Source organism: Sceloporus undulatus, chromosome 6, assembly GCF_019175285.1.
Source record: "Sceloporus undulatus isolate JIND9_A2432 ecotype Alabama chromosome 6, SceUnd_v1.1, whole genome shotgun sequence".
NCBI classification, from domain to species: Eukaryota; Metazoa; Chordata; class Lepidosauria; order Squamata; family Phrynosomatidae; genus Sceloporus; species Sceloporus undulatus.
This window is the reverse complement of record NC_056527.1, coordinates 22,722,183-22,737,676: the sequence shown is the minus strand read 5'-3', so window position 1 is coordinate 22,737,676 and position 15,494 is coordinate 22,722,183. Positions and strand designations below refer to the sequence as shown.

The following is a 15,494-nucleotide window of genomic DNA, read 5'->3' as shown; positions in this document are numbered from 1 at the left end:
ACTATATTTTTACTACCAAGGATGCTGAGAGATTCTTTGGCATTGTTTACCTCATGAGTCAAAACAAGATGATTGGATATTAGGTGTCATGACTTGGAGGGCAGCAGTGCTATTTTGTTTCTCAGGCCAGCTCTGCTGCCCATGGAAGGCAGCAGAATGATTAGAAGAATAATCCAGTAAGTGGGTTTATCTTGCTCTGCTCTACCCAAAACAGGAGAAGTTTAGTGCATGCTTAACAGATTCAGGTGGGTTACAGACCGCCGAAAAGCGGCGGCCTGCACCCGCCCGTTTCCCCGCCGGATCGGGGCCTCAGCAGTCAGAGTGGCAGCCACTGAGGCCCCAATCCGCCGCTTTCCAGGCCGTGGGGAAGCGGCAAAACACCGCTTCCCTGCCGCCTGGAAAGGGGTGTCCTTGGGGCTCCAAGCCCCAAGGACACCCCACTACGGCAGGGAGGAGGAGAAAGGGGCCGCTTGGCCCCTTTCTCCTCTGCGTCACTGGGCGCAGCCGTCTGAAGTCTGCGCCCAGTGACGCAAAGCCAGGAAGGAGCTCCAAAACGGAGCTCCTTCCGGGGTCACAGAAAGGGCGCCCTATGCGCCCTGGCGCAGCCCCAATATGTCACAACCGCATCGCCTCATTTGGAGACAGCGCGGTCGTTACGTAGTGATGGCGGCGGCCGTGTGGAACAGCCGCCGCCATTTTCTACGTGCAGAGTGCGTACTAGGGTTAAGGGCGTCCAGAAAGGACGCCCCTTTCTAACCCTAGTACGTGCTCGTAGCGTACTTTAAGGCCCGTTTGTAACGCGGCTCAGTTTCCTTTGGAGTGCCAGTCTTAGAGGCATTAAACCTTTATATGAAAATGTGTACCGTATATACTCGACTACAAGTCGACCTCATGTATAAGTCGTGGGTAAGTTTTGGGGACAAAATTATGGATTTTGATATGACCCGTGGATAAGTCAAGGGTAAAACTTAGGGGCCTATAGCAAAGGAGCTAAACGATGTAGCAAAGCAAAACAATGTCAAAGAATTTACAAAATTCCAGCAGACATAACTCTTTGTGCTCAGTCTTAAGGCTGGATGGATGAGAGAGTAGAGGGAGTCAGTGCTTCCAAGCCAGTTTATACTCTTGCTTTTCGCCAGGGGATGGTTTCTTCTTTGAAAGAGTTAAGGTACAGTACTTACATTGACCCATGGATAAGTCGACTCAGTTTTTTTGGGACAATTTTTTGACCTAAATTTCTAGACTTATACATGAGTATATACAGTATATGTTTATACATTTTCAGACTTAGAAGGGTTAGGTAGAGTAAATGCAGCAGTTAACATAAAGGTCCTTGTTGTTGCTGTTGCTGTTGTTGTGTGCCTTCAAGTCATTTGTAATTTATGGCAACCCTAAGGCAAACCTTTCATCTTTTTTGGGGGTGGGCAAGATTTATTCAGAGAGGGTTTGCCATTGCCTTCCTCTGGGGCTGAGAGTACTTTTTAGCCGAGCATACCCCACCTGATATGAATACCCCCTTGATATGAATGATATGCCCCTGTCTGTGTATGATCCCTGCCTTGTTTGTTGATGCTATTGTTATTGTCTGATGTTGGATATTTTATTGTTTTTAGCTGCCTTTAATTGAATTCTGAGGTAAACACTTTGTGCTTTTACTTAGTCTATAACCCCGCTTCGATCCACTGGGAGAGGCAGGGAAACATAAATACATTTTAGTATTATTATTATTATTGTATGTGACGTGCCCAAGATCACCCAGTAGGTTTCTATGACCAAGCAGGGAATAGAACCCTGGTCTCCAGAGTCCTAGTCCAACACTCAGACCCATCATGCTGGGTCTCAGTATAAAGACATGTCTGCTATAAGCAGACGTGAGTACATGCTATTCTATTAACTTGAAAGTGAATTCCTCTCATTTTGTTAACAGAAAAATTTGAAGACAATCTAAAATCAAAATATTTCTGGAGACCCAAACGAATGGATTTGACATTTGGAATATATCATTATGCTGGGAAGGTAAAAGAACTGAATTTTGTTTCCTTACTACTGTTGAAAACCATGGCCAATCTGGGTTCCTGGTCTTGAAAGAAAACCCTGTGCATGTACTGCTGTATGCCTATAGGACTGTCCAGTGCTTGGAAAGTTTCTTTTAAAAATAAGTTAACTACAGTTTACTTCTAAGGCCGAAAAACTAGTTCCTGTTTCTCAAAGGTGATTAAAATTGCTATTATTATTTCCTTTTTAAAAAAATATAAATCTGACATCTACAAGATGTTGGCTTGGAGCATAAAACACATTCTATTCTGAATGGGATTTTTAAAAACCTTTTAAAGTTCATGAACGAGTTTGATAGTAGATTGAATTTAGCAGTTTATTTAACAATGGAAATCATCTGTCTTGAGTTATTTTGAAGTGAAAAACCTGGTTAATTGGGCAGCATCGGGAAAGGACACCTACAGTATTGTTACACTCCAAACAAGACAGAAAAAGCCAATCCCAGTCCAGACTCTGGACTGATAGCTAAAACATCGAAGTAAGACAGAAAGAAAAAGTTTGATGCACATAAGTTGGAAATAGTTCTTGCTCTTCACTGGTGAATTTGTTTATATGACATTGGACCAAAACATATTGCAGAAATAATCCAGATTGACATCACTTTTACTCTCATGCCTAAATGCTATGGAATTCTGGTAACAGTAGTTTATTGTGGCACCAGAACACTTACAGAGAAGACTAAATGTCTCACAGAACAACAGTTCCCAGAATTCCCTAGCATTGAGTCAGGGCAATCTCAAACTGGATTATTTCTTCAGTGTGTTCTGGGCCATTGTTTTACTATCTGCTATCAAACTCCATTCATGATCCTTAAAAGGTTAAAAAAAATCTCCTTAATGTCTTATCCACCTCATTGTTGCCTCAGTACCCACAACAAAGCATGAGACAGTAGTGCAAGTCAGAACACAAGCTAACACTTGAACCAAATGATATCTCCACACCCATTGAACGAAACTATACCCTCCTAACTCTAAAAGTGACTAAGAATCTCAATAGACCACCCTGAAGGGCAGACTGGAGGCACCCCATTTTTGCTGCTGAGTGACACCGCAGCAGTAAAACCATGTAGCGTCCCTCCGCACCAAAACCTTTTTGGTTCCTGTGGCAGATGCCATGAGTGCAGCATTGGCGCACTGTCGTGTGTTTGGCACCGCAATGTGCAGATGCTGCACCGCGCTTGCATCATTGTGGCGGCCCCCATGTGCATGATGGTGCCGCCGCAGCATGCTAGGGCTCGGGAGCGTGTGGATACTACACATTCCCGAGCCCTAATTTTGGCCCCAGGCTGCTACAAACCAGCACTTTGTACCAGGCCTAATAAAGAGTGAAGTTATTCCTTGTCAAATGACAGTAATGATGCGATTTTCCATGCTTTAGTTATTACCCAAAATCCACAAAGCAGTGATACCTTTATTGGGCAACAAAAATGCACAACACACATGTTGCAAGCTTTCAAAGCTGTGCTGGCTTCTTCATCAGCCAAAGATGTAAAAAGTCATACAAGAGGCAACTTGAATCTCAAGAAAAGTGTCTTTGCCTGATGAAGAAGCCAGTGGAATTTTGAAAGCTTGCAACATGTATTCTGTGCATTTTAGTTGGCCAATAAAGAAATCACAACTCTATGGATTTTGGATGTATTGCACTTTGCTATATGCCCAACATGGATATATTTAGTTCTTACAACAGGGAATTAATTTTCCTCTTGAAAATAGTTAGTAACAGCCTTTTGCAACTAGCTGTTTCAAAATAATTATTCCCAAGGTCTGAGTCTTTCTCATTAACACCCATGCATTCACTGAATGCATAGCAGCATATGATATAAACATCCTACAACAGCAGTTGAAAGGCAAGATGTTAATTGAGTTCCAAATGTTTTCCAAGTGAACCAAACTATCCACTCAATTAACTGAGCACCATCATCTTTGCTTCCTTGTTTATTCAACATATCCACTAAATCATTGGGCTTGATCTCCTAATGAGTTTTCAGTTCCTTAATGCATGGAAATATAACCATTTGATAAGCACTAAACATGAGGAAAAATAGTTTTGTGACTTTTACTGTCCTTGTTGTTGTTATTGTTGTTTAAAACAAACAGGTTCTTTATAATGCATCTGGATTCTTAGCCAAAAATAGAGACACCTTACCAGCTGATATTGTGCTGCTCTTGCGATCTTCTGAAAACTATTTGACTAGACAGCTGGTAATCCACCCTCTTACAAAAACAGGTAATATGCTACAGTTGTCTAATCAATTGTTTAAGATATTTTGTCATAACGTGGATTATTCAAGTGTCCTTCCCATGCAGACAGAACAGGATTGGCAAAGTATCCAGATGTTCTTGGGTTGCACCTCCCATCAGACCCAGTATATATAGCCTGTGGTGAGGAATGCTGGGAGTTGCAATTGAGCAACCTGTAGGGAACAGCACTTTGCCCATGTCTGAGTTAAAGCAAAGCAGACATCCACAGCATTATTTTCTGCTCTGGGAGGGGAACAGCTGGCGTGGGGTCCATGTTCAGGAAGATTCTATAGCAGTTATTTTCAAATGCCCTACTTTAATTGAGCTTTTTCCATGCAAACTGAGTTGCAGCAGAATCCCTGTCCCTTCACTATTTTTGCCTTGCATATTATAAGAAGTTGCCATATTGAGTCACGCCATTGGTTCATTTACCTCCATAATGTCTACACAAGCCTTTTTCAACCAGTGCCCCTTTGACCTTTGAACTGCAACTCCCATCAGCACAGCCACTTGCCAAGGCTGATGGGCGCTGTGGTTCAAAACATACAAAGGACACCAAAGTGGGGAAAGCTAATCTGCACTGATTGGCAGTGGCTCTTCAGAGTCTCAGGCACAAATCTTCATAGGCCCTACCTGGAGATGAGTTTGGGATCTTTCAGGTGCAAGGAATAGAGCCTAGTTTCCTTTCATGAAGTACACTGTAGGATGTGTGCACATTGGCAGTGAATACTAGAGTGCTGTCTTTAAACCACACCACTACTGAACTGAACTTCATGAACTGAAAATGCACCTTCAGACATAATCAGGATTGCCATTTATTGGCCCTGTTTCTTTGGAAAACAGGAAGCTGCCTTATTCTGAGTCAGACCATCAGTTTTTCCAGCTCAGCACTGTCTGACTGACAGCAGCACTCCAGGTTTCATGCAGGATTTTTTCCTACTCCCACCTAGAGATCTATAGTGTTCTCTGGTGGTTTCCTATCCACACATAACTAGGGCCAACCCTGCTTAACTTATGAAATCCAGAAAGATTGGGTGTGTTCTAGGGTTGCTAGAGTGAAAACTGGAGAGGGCTCCTGTACGTTAAGTGGTTGGATCTGTACAACCATTAAAGGAACAGAGTCCACTCCAGTTTTCTCTCTAGCAAACCTAGTGTGATCAGAGTGGTTAGATTCTTTAACAGAAGTCTGTCATGCAGGAATATAGTAATCGAAGCATTTCTTCACATAAATATTAAAGTGTGCTTTTCACATCATTTCATACTTCTGCAAGGAAATATTTCAAGCTTAAAGCCTACAAAAATAATACGAAGTGGCAATTCTGTGCTCCAACTCTGTAACTGTATTGTGGGTAGTTGACCATTGTGATGATAAATTGCTTTGGGGAGAAAGATCTTTTGTAAAAGATGGGAGATTCCTTTAGTCCTTTTATAGAATCATATCTAAATAAACCTGTATTTGTTTGTTGCTGTTCACCCAAATATGACATGAAAACAGTCTGGAAAATGCAAATTGTCTTTATGCAATTCTTGTCAATTATTTCTGTTGCCCCAAGTACCTAAATGCAAGATTAATTTATATTTAAATTCTATAATGGAATTGCAATGAGGAAGCAACTTTATAAAAAGCGTGTGGAATTAGAATCCTTAAAGATTGGGGGCATTTCCACTCTGGGTTCAAATGTTTTAGTTCGGTATGCCTATCAGATTTTTTTTTTAAAGTTAGGATCCTATCACATAGGGTTAAAACCGCAGCTTAACTTCCCTGAATTCAGTGCTAATTCGGGAGGCAGCTGGGTCCTATCACACAGAAATCGCCACTGAATCGCTGCCTGGGTCTGTCCCAGATGCAGCCTGGGTCCTGTAAGCCACTTCCGCTGCCATTTTTAAAAGTCAGAAGCTTCCAGCTTCTAAAAATGGCCAAGGAAGCAGGTTACAGGACCTGGGTTGCATCCAAGATGGACCCTGGCAGCGATTCAGCAGCTATTTCTATGTGATAGGACCCGGCTGCCTCCCAAATTTGCACCGAATTTGGCAAAGGTAAGGTGGGGTTTTAACCCCACACGATAAGTCCCTTACTTCATTCTGTTTCACCAATTTAATCTACCATTTCATTTAAAAGCAATCCAAAATAAGCAAGATTTCCAAGGGAGGCAGCTTAATAAATTGACTTGTGTATGCTACCAAATGTAAAAGGCAATGGTGGCAACAGGGCCAGTCCTACTATGAGGCGAAGTGAGCCTCTGCTTGAGGCTACAGACTTCAAGTATAATTGTGATAATGCCAACAAGGGCAGTCATGAAAGGGCAACAAATTGTTAGTAGCTCTTGTAATATATACTACTGGAATAGGGAGATGTGCTTGTGGCATTATCTGCCCTCATATGCCAACTTGGCTGGCTTTTGTATGTGTTGCAACAGATGATGACAAGGATGCCTTTTCATGTTCCTGGGTGAGAGACAGATAAAGATACACTCATCAGGCAGCTCTGTAAATCAGATTTTAAAACAAACTGGTAGGCCTCTTCTCTAATATAGGTTGTACCCACACTCCAGAAATAATCCAGTTTCACACCACTTTAAAAGCTATGGCTCAGTGCTATGGAATTATGGGAACTGTCATTTGTGGTGGCATCAGAGTTCTCTGACAGAGAAGGCTAAATGTCTCACAAAACTACGGTTCCCAGAATTCCATAGCATTGAGCAGTGGCAGTTAAAGTGGTTTCAAACTGGATTATTTCTGCAGTGCGGACGCAGCCATAGACAGTAGCCCTCTTTCAGCAGTGCGTTTTCCCCCTATTTAGGTAATTTGGCACACTCTAAAAGCAAGAGTGCTGTCAACTACCAGACATGGACTCCACAGAAATCAATCAGCCAAAGTAAGGTAAGAATCCCAACAACAGCTGCCCTATCTTCATGTTAAAGTAGTGAAAGGCAATATTGTTGTTGGTACTGAAGAAGTAAGCAAGTAACCCCTTCCTTGGTTTCTCTCCCTCTCTCCTATTTTCTTTTCTGTTTAGCTGGATATCTTTGTGTTGTGCAATTCGTATTCCTTCCGTGAGGTAAAAAAAAAAACACCTACATTTCCCTTCTTTCTGACTATAGTTTTATAACTACTTCGGGGAATACTAACTACCTTTTTGGCTATTACTGACTTTAGCTCTCATCCCCTAAGCATGCTTGTTTGTAAGTATGTTTCGGTGAATTCATAAGAGTTATATCTCTAAGTAGAAAAGAAGAACACAAAGGTTCTACTTGTGGAGCTACTTAAAGTTCTAATCAAAACAACCACAATAAAATGGGCTTATTATTATTATCATTATTATTATTGGATGTCAACAATACTTAGCTTTTTTTAAAAAAAGAGGGGGGAAAGAGAAATCTAGACAATTTATCTTTACTGTGCCATTTGTGACAGACATCTTATATGCTCAGTTATCAAACTGTGTTCAGTATGTGTGCGTCTCCATGTTTGTACAGCGTGATAAAGCTTTGTACGGTGTAACTGGTGCAATGATCTCTGGCTTCCCTAGTGATTACTCAATAGCATCTGCAGCTTAGAGTGAGGATGTTTTCATTATTAATAGTGTTGTTTAAAAGGGCACTCTGTGTTTGATCAGGAGCAATAAGGTTCAGATGCTGTTCAGATAAGAAATGCCATCTTCTTTCTTGATACATATAGAGTGAGCCAGAGGATTCCACGCATCATCCAAGAGAAACAACCAATATGAAAACACAGACAGTTGCTTCATATTTCAGGGTGAGTCCTTAACTGTCCTTGGTTTTTTTTAAAAAAAAATTATCATTTATGAATTGAATGGTAAACTGCCCTCGAGTTGGTTCTGACTCATGGCGACCCCGTGGATGAGACATCTCCAAGATTCCCTATCCTCCACTGCCCTGCCCAGATCCTGCAAGCCTTTGCCCACAACCCCCCTGATTGAGTCTATCCATCTGGTTTCTTTCTTTTACTCTCCACCTTTCCTAGCATTATTGTTTTTTCTAGTGATCCATGCCTTCTCATTAGGTGGCCAAAGTACGATAGTCTCAACTTTATAACCTTTGTTTCCAAGGAGAGCCCTGAACTGCTCTGTTCAAGAACCCAATTGTTTGTCTTCTTGACTGTCCATGGTATCCTAAATACTCTTTTCCAGCACCACATTTCAAATGAGTTGATTTTCTTTCTGTCTGCTTCCTTCACAATCCAGCTCTCACATCCATACATGGTAACTGGGAATACAATGGCCTGAATGATTCTGACTTTAGTGCTCAATTGTATGTCTTTGCTGTTCAGTATTTTTTTCCAGTTCTTTTATAGCTGCCCTTCCCATTCCTAGTCTTCTTCTTATTTCTTGACTGCAGTCTCCATTCTGGTCAATGTTTGATACTAGATATGGGAATTCTTTAACTATTTCAATCTCCTCATTCTTTAGATTGAATTTGTGTATTTCTATTATTATTATTATTATTATTATTGCTTCTGCTGCTGCTGCTACTACTACTACTATTACTGTAGCATCTTTGAGACAATTTTGCAAAAGACACCATAGGATAAGCTTTCATAGGACTTTATCACACAGGAGATAAGCGTCATTAAATCAGCATTAAATCCCATCGATAGCATGCAATAACATGGCAAAATCACACCACTTTTTATTTACAGGATTTTCCTGTGAATAAAAAGTGGCGCAATTTTGCTACTTTATTCATGGGATAATGGCAGGATAATGGCAACACTGCGCAACATTGTATGAAAATCAATCAACCTGATAGTGCATTATATTGATGGGTTCTAATGCAAATTTAATGATGCTTGCATTCTATGTGATAAAATCATAAACTTGGTCTACTTCCAAAGTCTACAAAAGCTTATACTACCATTTTTTTCGTACAGTTAATCGAAGATTCTAAAAGATTCCTTATGCATACTGCTACTATTGTTACCCAGCATTTTTGCAGTCCAGGATTCATGGTGTCTTACAAAAGTTAAAACAGGTTAAATCCACATCATAACAAAAGTTTAAAAATATAACTAAGCTATCAAAAGATTTTAAAGCAGTTGAGAACCAGCATGACATATTGACTTGAGTGTGGCAAACCCCCTCTGAACAAATTTTGCCAAGAAAACACCATGATTGGTTAACTTTAGGGTCACCATAAATCGGAAATGACTTGAAGGCAAACAACAGCAAAAGCATTAAAAAGAAAAGCAACAAATACAGACACTCCAGGACATCCTGAAAGGCCTCTTTCCCCTTTAATAATCAGTCCTCAAAGGCTTGCTTAAGTAGACACCTTCACCTGCCTTCAGAAAGGACAGCAAGGAGTGTCTCGGAAAAGAGTTTCACAACATTTACATAAATTATAGTTAGTTGCACAGTTAATGGAAGAGTCAAATGAAACTATAAGGCAACTGGAAGCAGCTGGGACTCAGTGGTTGTTGGTGGACTAATAGCCCCAGGATCATACAGAAATTGGGGTGGGGGGGGGCACTAGCTGGAAAGTGACTGCTTATTTTGAAAGAGAATAGTAATTCTCCCCTCCCACATTTTCTTATTTGATGAAGACTTACATGTTGGCAACAACTGCTCCACTGGCTCAACAGCTTCTTCAGTAAAATTGATTGTTTCTAAAAGTAATTGCTTCCCCTTTAGCTTGCACTTTAAAGCAGTTTTTGCCAGCTGATCATTTGTTCGTTAAAGAAACTAAATGCTTTGCCATAGCCCGTGTCAGTTCTAGTTTGCAACCAAGGCCCTCACGGGTTAAAACAAGTTTCCCTTCTTCTCCCCCCCCCCATGCAAAAAATGGCAAAATTGCCCCCCAGAATCCCTAAAAAGTGGTTGAGGCTGTTGGAGAAAAGGTTTACCAAAAATAAGAGAGCTTTGGGAGCTGCAGTGGGGTCCCAGGTGGCCTACCCCCAGCTAAACCCAGTATTATCCACTCTTGTCTTGTAGCAGCTAGTTTTCTGAGGTCTTTCCTGGTCTTGCTTCCTGAGATATTTTCAGAAATGATACAAAAAATATTGTGGGTCAAAGCAAGCAACTGAAAATGATAAAGCAAGTAGATTTATCAGAGTGTACACTGTCACTTCATCCTTTTCCTTCTCTTTTTATTTTTAGATTATTTTAAAAGCTTTAAAGCCTGATAAAAACACAGAATTTACTAGTTTTTTAAAATGGAAGTTTCATGGATTGAACTTGAGACTTTGTGACAGGTCCCACTGACCAAGGTCTTCTGTCTTCTTTATTGCAAATTGGAATCATTTCTTTGGTTGGACTGCCAATTAAACTTTTTTTCAGCTGAAGAGAAACCCAAGGCTCTTTTACCAAGGCTGTCATGCTCCTGTCTGAGATTTCAGTGCCCATCAAGCTGACACTTTTCCTTTCTTCACACAAGCTGGACTGAAAGTTGTCTCAGTCCCTGAGCAACTCATAATGTATACCAGTTTAGTCACTTTGAAATCTGAGGCTTCACTGCCACAAACATATAAAATGAAGTTGGTGTTACATAGGCCTTGATTTTTTTTTCTCTACTCCACAGGGATAGAATGATAGTCAGAAAGGAGTCCTGTTGTGGTCTGTTCTTGTCTATCAATTTTCATTGTATCACTGAAGGGCTTCCCTTCCAAATATTTTATCAGTCACTTTGTCCAAGCTACTTAGCTTTCATTGTTGTTATTGGGAGCATTCTTTTTGTTTCTATGGTCCCTACTGACTCTTTAATTATATATTCAAAGCACTCACAAGGATGCATTTTGAATTTACATTTGAATAATGCACTCTCAAGCAATGTTACATTATTGCTGTTATTTTCCTCTGAGTCACTCTGATGTTTGCACAATTAGCATCTCTCTTCTGAATAAGAATCTGCATTAGATCCACTCTGCAGAACACCTGTCAGAACATCATTTTATGCCACAACTGCCATTAACAATATCATGCCAATGGGCAATTACATATCCATCTGCTCATAAGGACTACAGACTTGGCAGAGACTGTGCAGTAGGCACTATTCTCAGTGTGTTATTTTAAGCCATAGGCCATGGCAGTGTAGCATTGATGATATTAACATTAAAGGCCACAATGATTTTGAGCATAAGAGCTATGATCGAGCTATGACTGAGACAGTGTGTAAAAGTGACATTTGGATGTTAACCAGAAAATGGCACAAATAATTTGTAGGAAATAAGACTCATTAGCTACTAGAACTACTTCCAGAAAACAGTTATGAATCTGAGTAGCAATTTGCTGAATTTTACTTTTACAAATTTCTCTGTTATTGCAGAAGTCAATTTAGTACTAAAACCAAATAATTTATCTTCAGAAAATGTTACTGGCATGCATCTTTATTTGCTCTCTGTATTGTTCATGTGTTCAATAAAAGAAAACCAAACTGTTTTAAAGATGGGACTATCTTTTTCTCCTCTTGCTTATATGATCTGATAGATGAACTTATCCATTTGAAATTTAGCCTGTAGTAAGGTAGGAGAGCTATTAGAAAAGGAAACCTAGTAGAACTCTTGAGAATAGAGCTTTAGATGATTTCTAGAATTAATAAAACACAATGCCGCTGTGTTTTTTGACCCTGCCATTAATTATAATGTCAAGACAAGATAGATTATATTTCAGAAATGGAAATAATAGTTTTTAGCTATCCTAGCTTTCCCCAATGTGGATTATTTTGCTCCAAATCCAGTTGCTTGTCCCAACTAGAGTAGATGGGAGTTTTCTAAACCAACATTTACATCCCTTTTTAAAAGCACTCTTCAATCTTAGTATAAAGTGGGCAATCTGGCTGGTCTTTTTAAGAGAGAGAGGTAGGTTGTGTATCTGCCTTGAAGTCACCTGTCGAATTTCACCCATGAAAGTTACCCATGAATTTCAAAGGGATTTCTTAGGCAGGTAATATTCAGAGGTGGTTTTGCCAGTTTCTTTCTCTAAAATATAGCCTATAGAACCTGGCATTCATTGATGATCTCCCATCCAATTACTAACCAGGCCTGTGCCTGCTTAGCTTGCAAGATCAGGCAGGATCTGGTGCCTCTAGAGTACTTAGATTCTCTTTATTCCAACATTTTCCCCCTGGATTTCAATATTAATTTGTGACAATAAAGAATTCTTTTGCCTAGTATTTTCATCATGAGAACAGTGGAAGTATAATAGTTCCTACTTCTGAGTGTAATTTAGTCAAAGTTTAAGTGAGATACATTATGCAGATGCTTAAATAATGTGTAATTTCTTATGGCAGTTGTAGGCAGGCCACAGTCATTTTCAGTGTAAGGAGCGTAGGTATGAAATAGTATAAATTTTACAGAGTTCTTGCTCATGCACGCAAAAGTCAATATTTTTTTAAAAAAAACACATGTTTCTTATATTTCCTTTCAGTACTCATTAATGGATTTATTATCTAAAATGGTTGTGGGCCAGCCTCACTTTGTTCGTTGCATTAAGCCAAACAATGATCGACAGGCAAACAAGTATGACAGAGAAAAGGTACTGGTACAGCTGCGCTACACTGGCATTCTGGAAACAGCGCGGATTCGGAGGCAGGGTTATTCTCATCGTATCCTCTTTGCTAACTTCATAAAGCGGTATGCCTTTCATAAGTGTTATTTTTTAGGCCCAGAGTAACTTGGAAATGTTACTTTTTTAAACTGCATTTCCCAGAATTCCCCAAATTGTATGTTAAGGTAACTTTTCCAAGCTTTGGTTGTAACTGTGATGATCCACACATACAAGATTGTGTTTGGGCATCACAGTCTTCAGTTATTCTGCACAGTTGAACCATATCTTGAGATTTAGAGAAAATGACTCTTGATTCAGGATTTCCACATAAAATCCTTGGGCCCAGAAACAGGAGATATAGGGGAGGGCAATTTTCATGGGCTATCCTGCCAATAAATACATGTATTTACAATCCACCCCCACCTCATTGAACCCCAAGAGAGATTATGAGTCTGAAACATGTCCAGCTGGAGGAATAGAATCGCTTTGGATCTTTCCAATCTGTAGGTGTTATCTGTCCTCTCTCATTTAAGGAACACTCCATTTGGGGACTCTATGCCAGATAGTTTCAGTGGCTTCTGTCCACTATCCTGGGCACAGCAGGAGCTTTTACTTTGGGACAGCATCTCATTTTCTGTTGTTCTCTCTGTTGTCAAAGAGGTGCCAGTACTCCATTCCAACTTCCTGCAACTATTAGTGGCTGTGTTTTGCTCTTTAATTGTATTTATTTCACTTGGCTTTATTACTAGCCATCTTGTCCTTTTTTGTTAGGGAAAAAGGTGAGATACAAAGCTAACAAATATATAGATTAGGGAAAACACACACTCACTACAACGCTTAAAAAGTTAGCTTCAGTATCACTTACTTTCTGTGCAAAATCATTGTGTTAAAAAGATATGTAACTGCTCTCAATATGTTTAATTTTTTGTACACAATTGTTTGCTTTGATGCTGGAGGGAGAGCATTCAGTCATGCCATTCGTCATTTATATTCTGAAGTGGTAGAGTAATATGAGGATAGTACCAAATTGTTTCTGTAAAGGTGTAGATCAGCTCAAATAAATAACAATAAGTAAAAAAAAATATTATTGATGCTTTGGGACATTTATTTGTTAAATTTGACCTGTTTTTATATGCAACAATGCCTTTGGTTAGCCTTTTAGCTTCGTGTCTAAATGCCATGCATAAAAATTCACAGTGGCTGTGACAGCATTACACTTTAGACTGTACAAAAAAATCAGATAAATGTTAACTGATCAGCACTAAATGTCTCCTGTGTGTGCAGTACTTAAGAATCAAAGTTTCTTTCCCTCCCTTAGATACTATCTCCTTTGTTACAAATCAAGCGACAACCCTCCTGTCAGCCCTGAAACCTGTGCTGCCATCTTGGAAAAAGCTCAGGTTGATAACTGGATACTGGGGAAAACTAAGGTAATATTTACAACACTTAGTTCCAGCATGGTTCATGCTCACATCTCACTCAAAGGAATGGTAATAAATTAATTAATATTATTGTACAATGTGTTTGCGAAACAGTTACTTAGGCGGGTTACAGACGGCGCAAAAAGGGGTGTATTCATGACACATGAAGGTAGAGCCTTCAGACGGGCCTTACCTGAATGCCATCATGAACACGCCCCCCGCACGCCCAAGCAGGAGAGAAGCGGCATTAAAAAGGTGCTGCTTTTTTCCGCTTCTTTTTGATTTGCGGCGTACCTGCGCATCTCCGTCTGTAAGCTGCTGCACCGATACGTCAGAATTGCTACGCCGCAAAATTAAGTTGTGCCCGTTTAAAAGCTTCGTGTCTTGATATGGATCCAGTACCTAAAAGCATTGATGACTGAGATGTTGTTAAACTGCAGGGTCCACGTGTTACATTATTTGGTGTAACTGTACCTGCCGGAAGACATTTCCCATTATAGCACCTTCCATATGTTTTAGACTACGGTTCCCACTAATGTCACCCAGTATGGCTAAGGAAGATATGACCTGTCAGGGGCATCATCAGGGGGTGTGAGTGATGTGGACCACACCAGGTGACACCTTGGGTGGAGGGAGTGACACCCAGTCAGACCTTCCTCCCATTGCGGGAGGTGTTGTTGTGTGGTACTGCTGCTGGCATCCAGCTCTTCTTCTTTGCTCTTTTGGCTTTCCCAGCTGAGGGAGCCAAGGCAGTGCAGAAGGAGGAATGGGCATACCCCTCTTCTGGCTTCTCCACTGTCCTGGCTCACTGTTGAGGGAGCCAAGGCACAGAAGAAGAAGGGCGAGTACACACTGCTTCCTGCTGCCTTGTTTGCCCAATGCCCGGCCACCCCCCTGTCAGCCCTTTCCAGGACGGAGTGGGCAGCAGGCAGATGAGCAAAACAGGGAGAGCAGAGGCCACCAACCCCCTCTTCAGCAGGCCTTTCCAGGCACCTGAACTAGGTGACACCAGCCCCAGTGATGCCACTGGAGTTTGTAACCCAAAATATATGAAGAACGCTAGGTTGAGATAAGCCCCCTTGTCAGTGAGCATGTTCCTATGGCATAATAATAACATTTTTTTAAAAATCTGGTTTATTCTTAGTGAACTGCAGGTTATTGCTCAGAACCTGTTTGTTCTCTTGTTGCTCCTCATTTGAGTGACCATTAAACAGACCAGATTTATTTAGTGTGTTGTTTGAAATAGGTTTTCTGCCTTTTTGTTTCCAAAAACATTGA

At 40.6% G+C, this 15,494-nt stretch overlaps 1 protein-coding gene across 7 annotated transcripts in view; it reads left to right on the top strand.

Annotated features, from left to right (window-relative positions):
• MYO3A (myosin IIIA) overlaps nucleotides 1-15,494 on the top strand; it is a 131,820-nt gene that overhangs the window by 84,522 nt on the left and 31,804 nt on the right. For 4 of the 7 annotated variants that reach the window (XM_042476842.1, XM_042476841.1, XM_042476840.1 and 1 more), the window contains 6 exons: nucleotides 1,928-2,016; nucleotides 4,152-4,281; nucleotides 7,096-7,175; nucleotides 7,974-8,051; nucleotides 12,676-12,881; nucleotides 14,114-14,225. In XM_042476842.1, the coding sequence (XP_042332776.1) occupies nucleotides 1,928-2,016; nucleotides 4,152-4,281; nucleotides 7,096-7,175; nucleotides 7,974-8,051; nucleotides 12,676-12,881; nucleotides 14,114-14,225 (695 nt within the window). Of the gene's footprint in view, nucleotides 1-1,927; nucleotides 2,017-4,151; nucleotides 4,282-7,095; nucleotides 7,176-7,311; nucleotides 7,354-7,973; nucleotides 8,052-12,675; nucleotides 12,882-14,113; nucleotides 14,226-15,494 lie in introns of all 7 variants that reach the window. The other 3 variants (XM_042476839.1, XM_042476838.1, XM_042476837.1) reach the window with 1 other exon arrangement.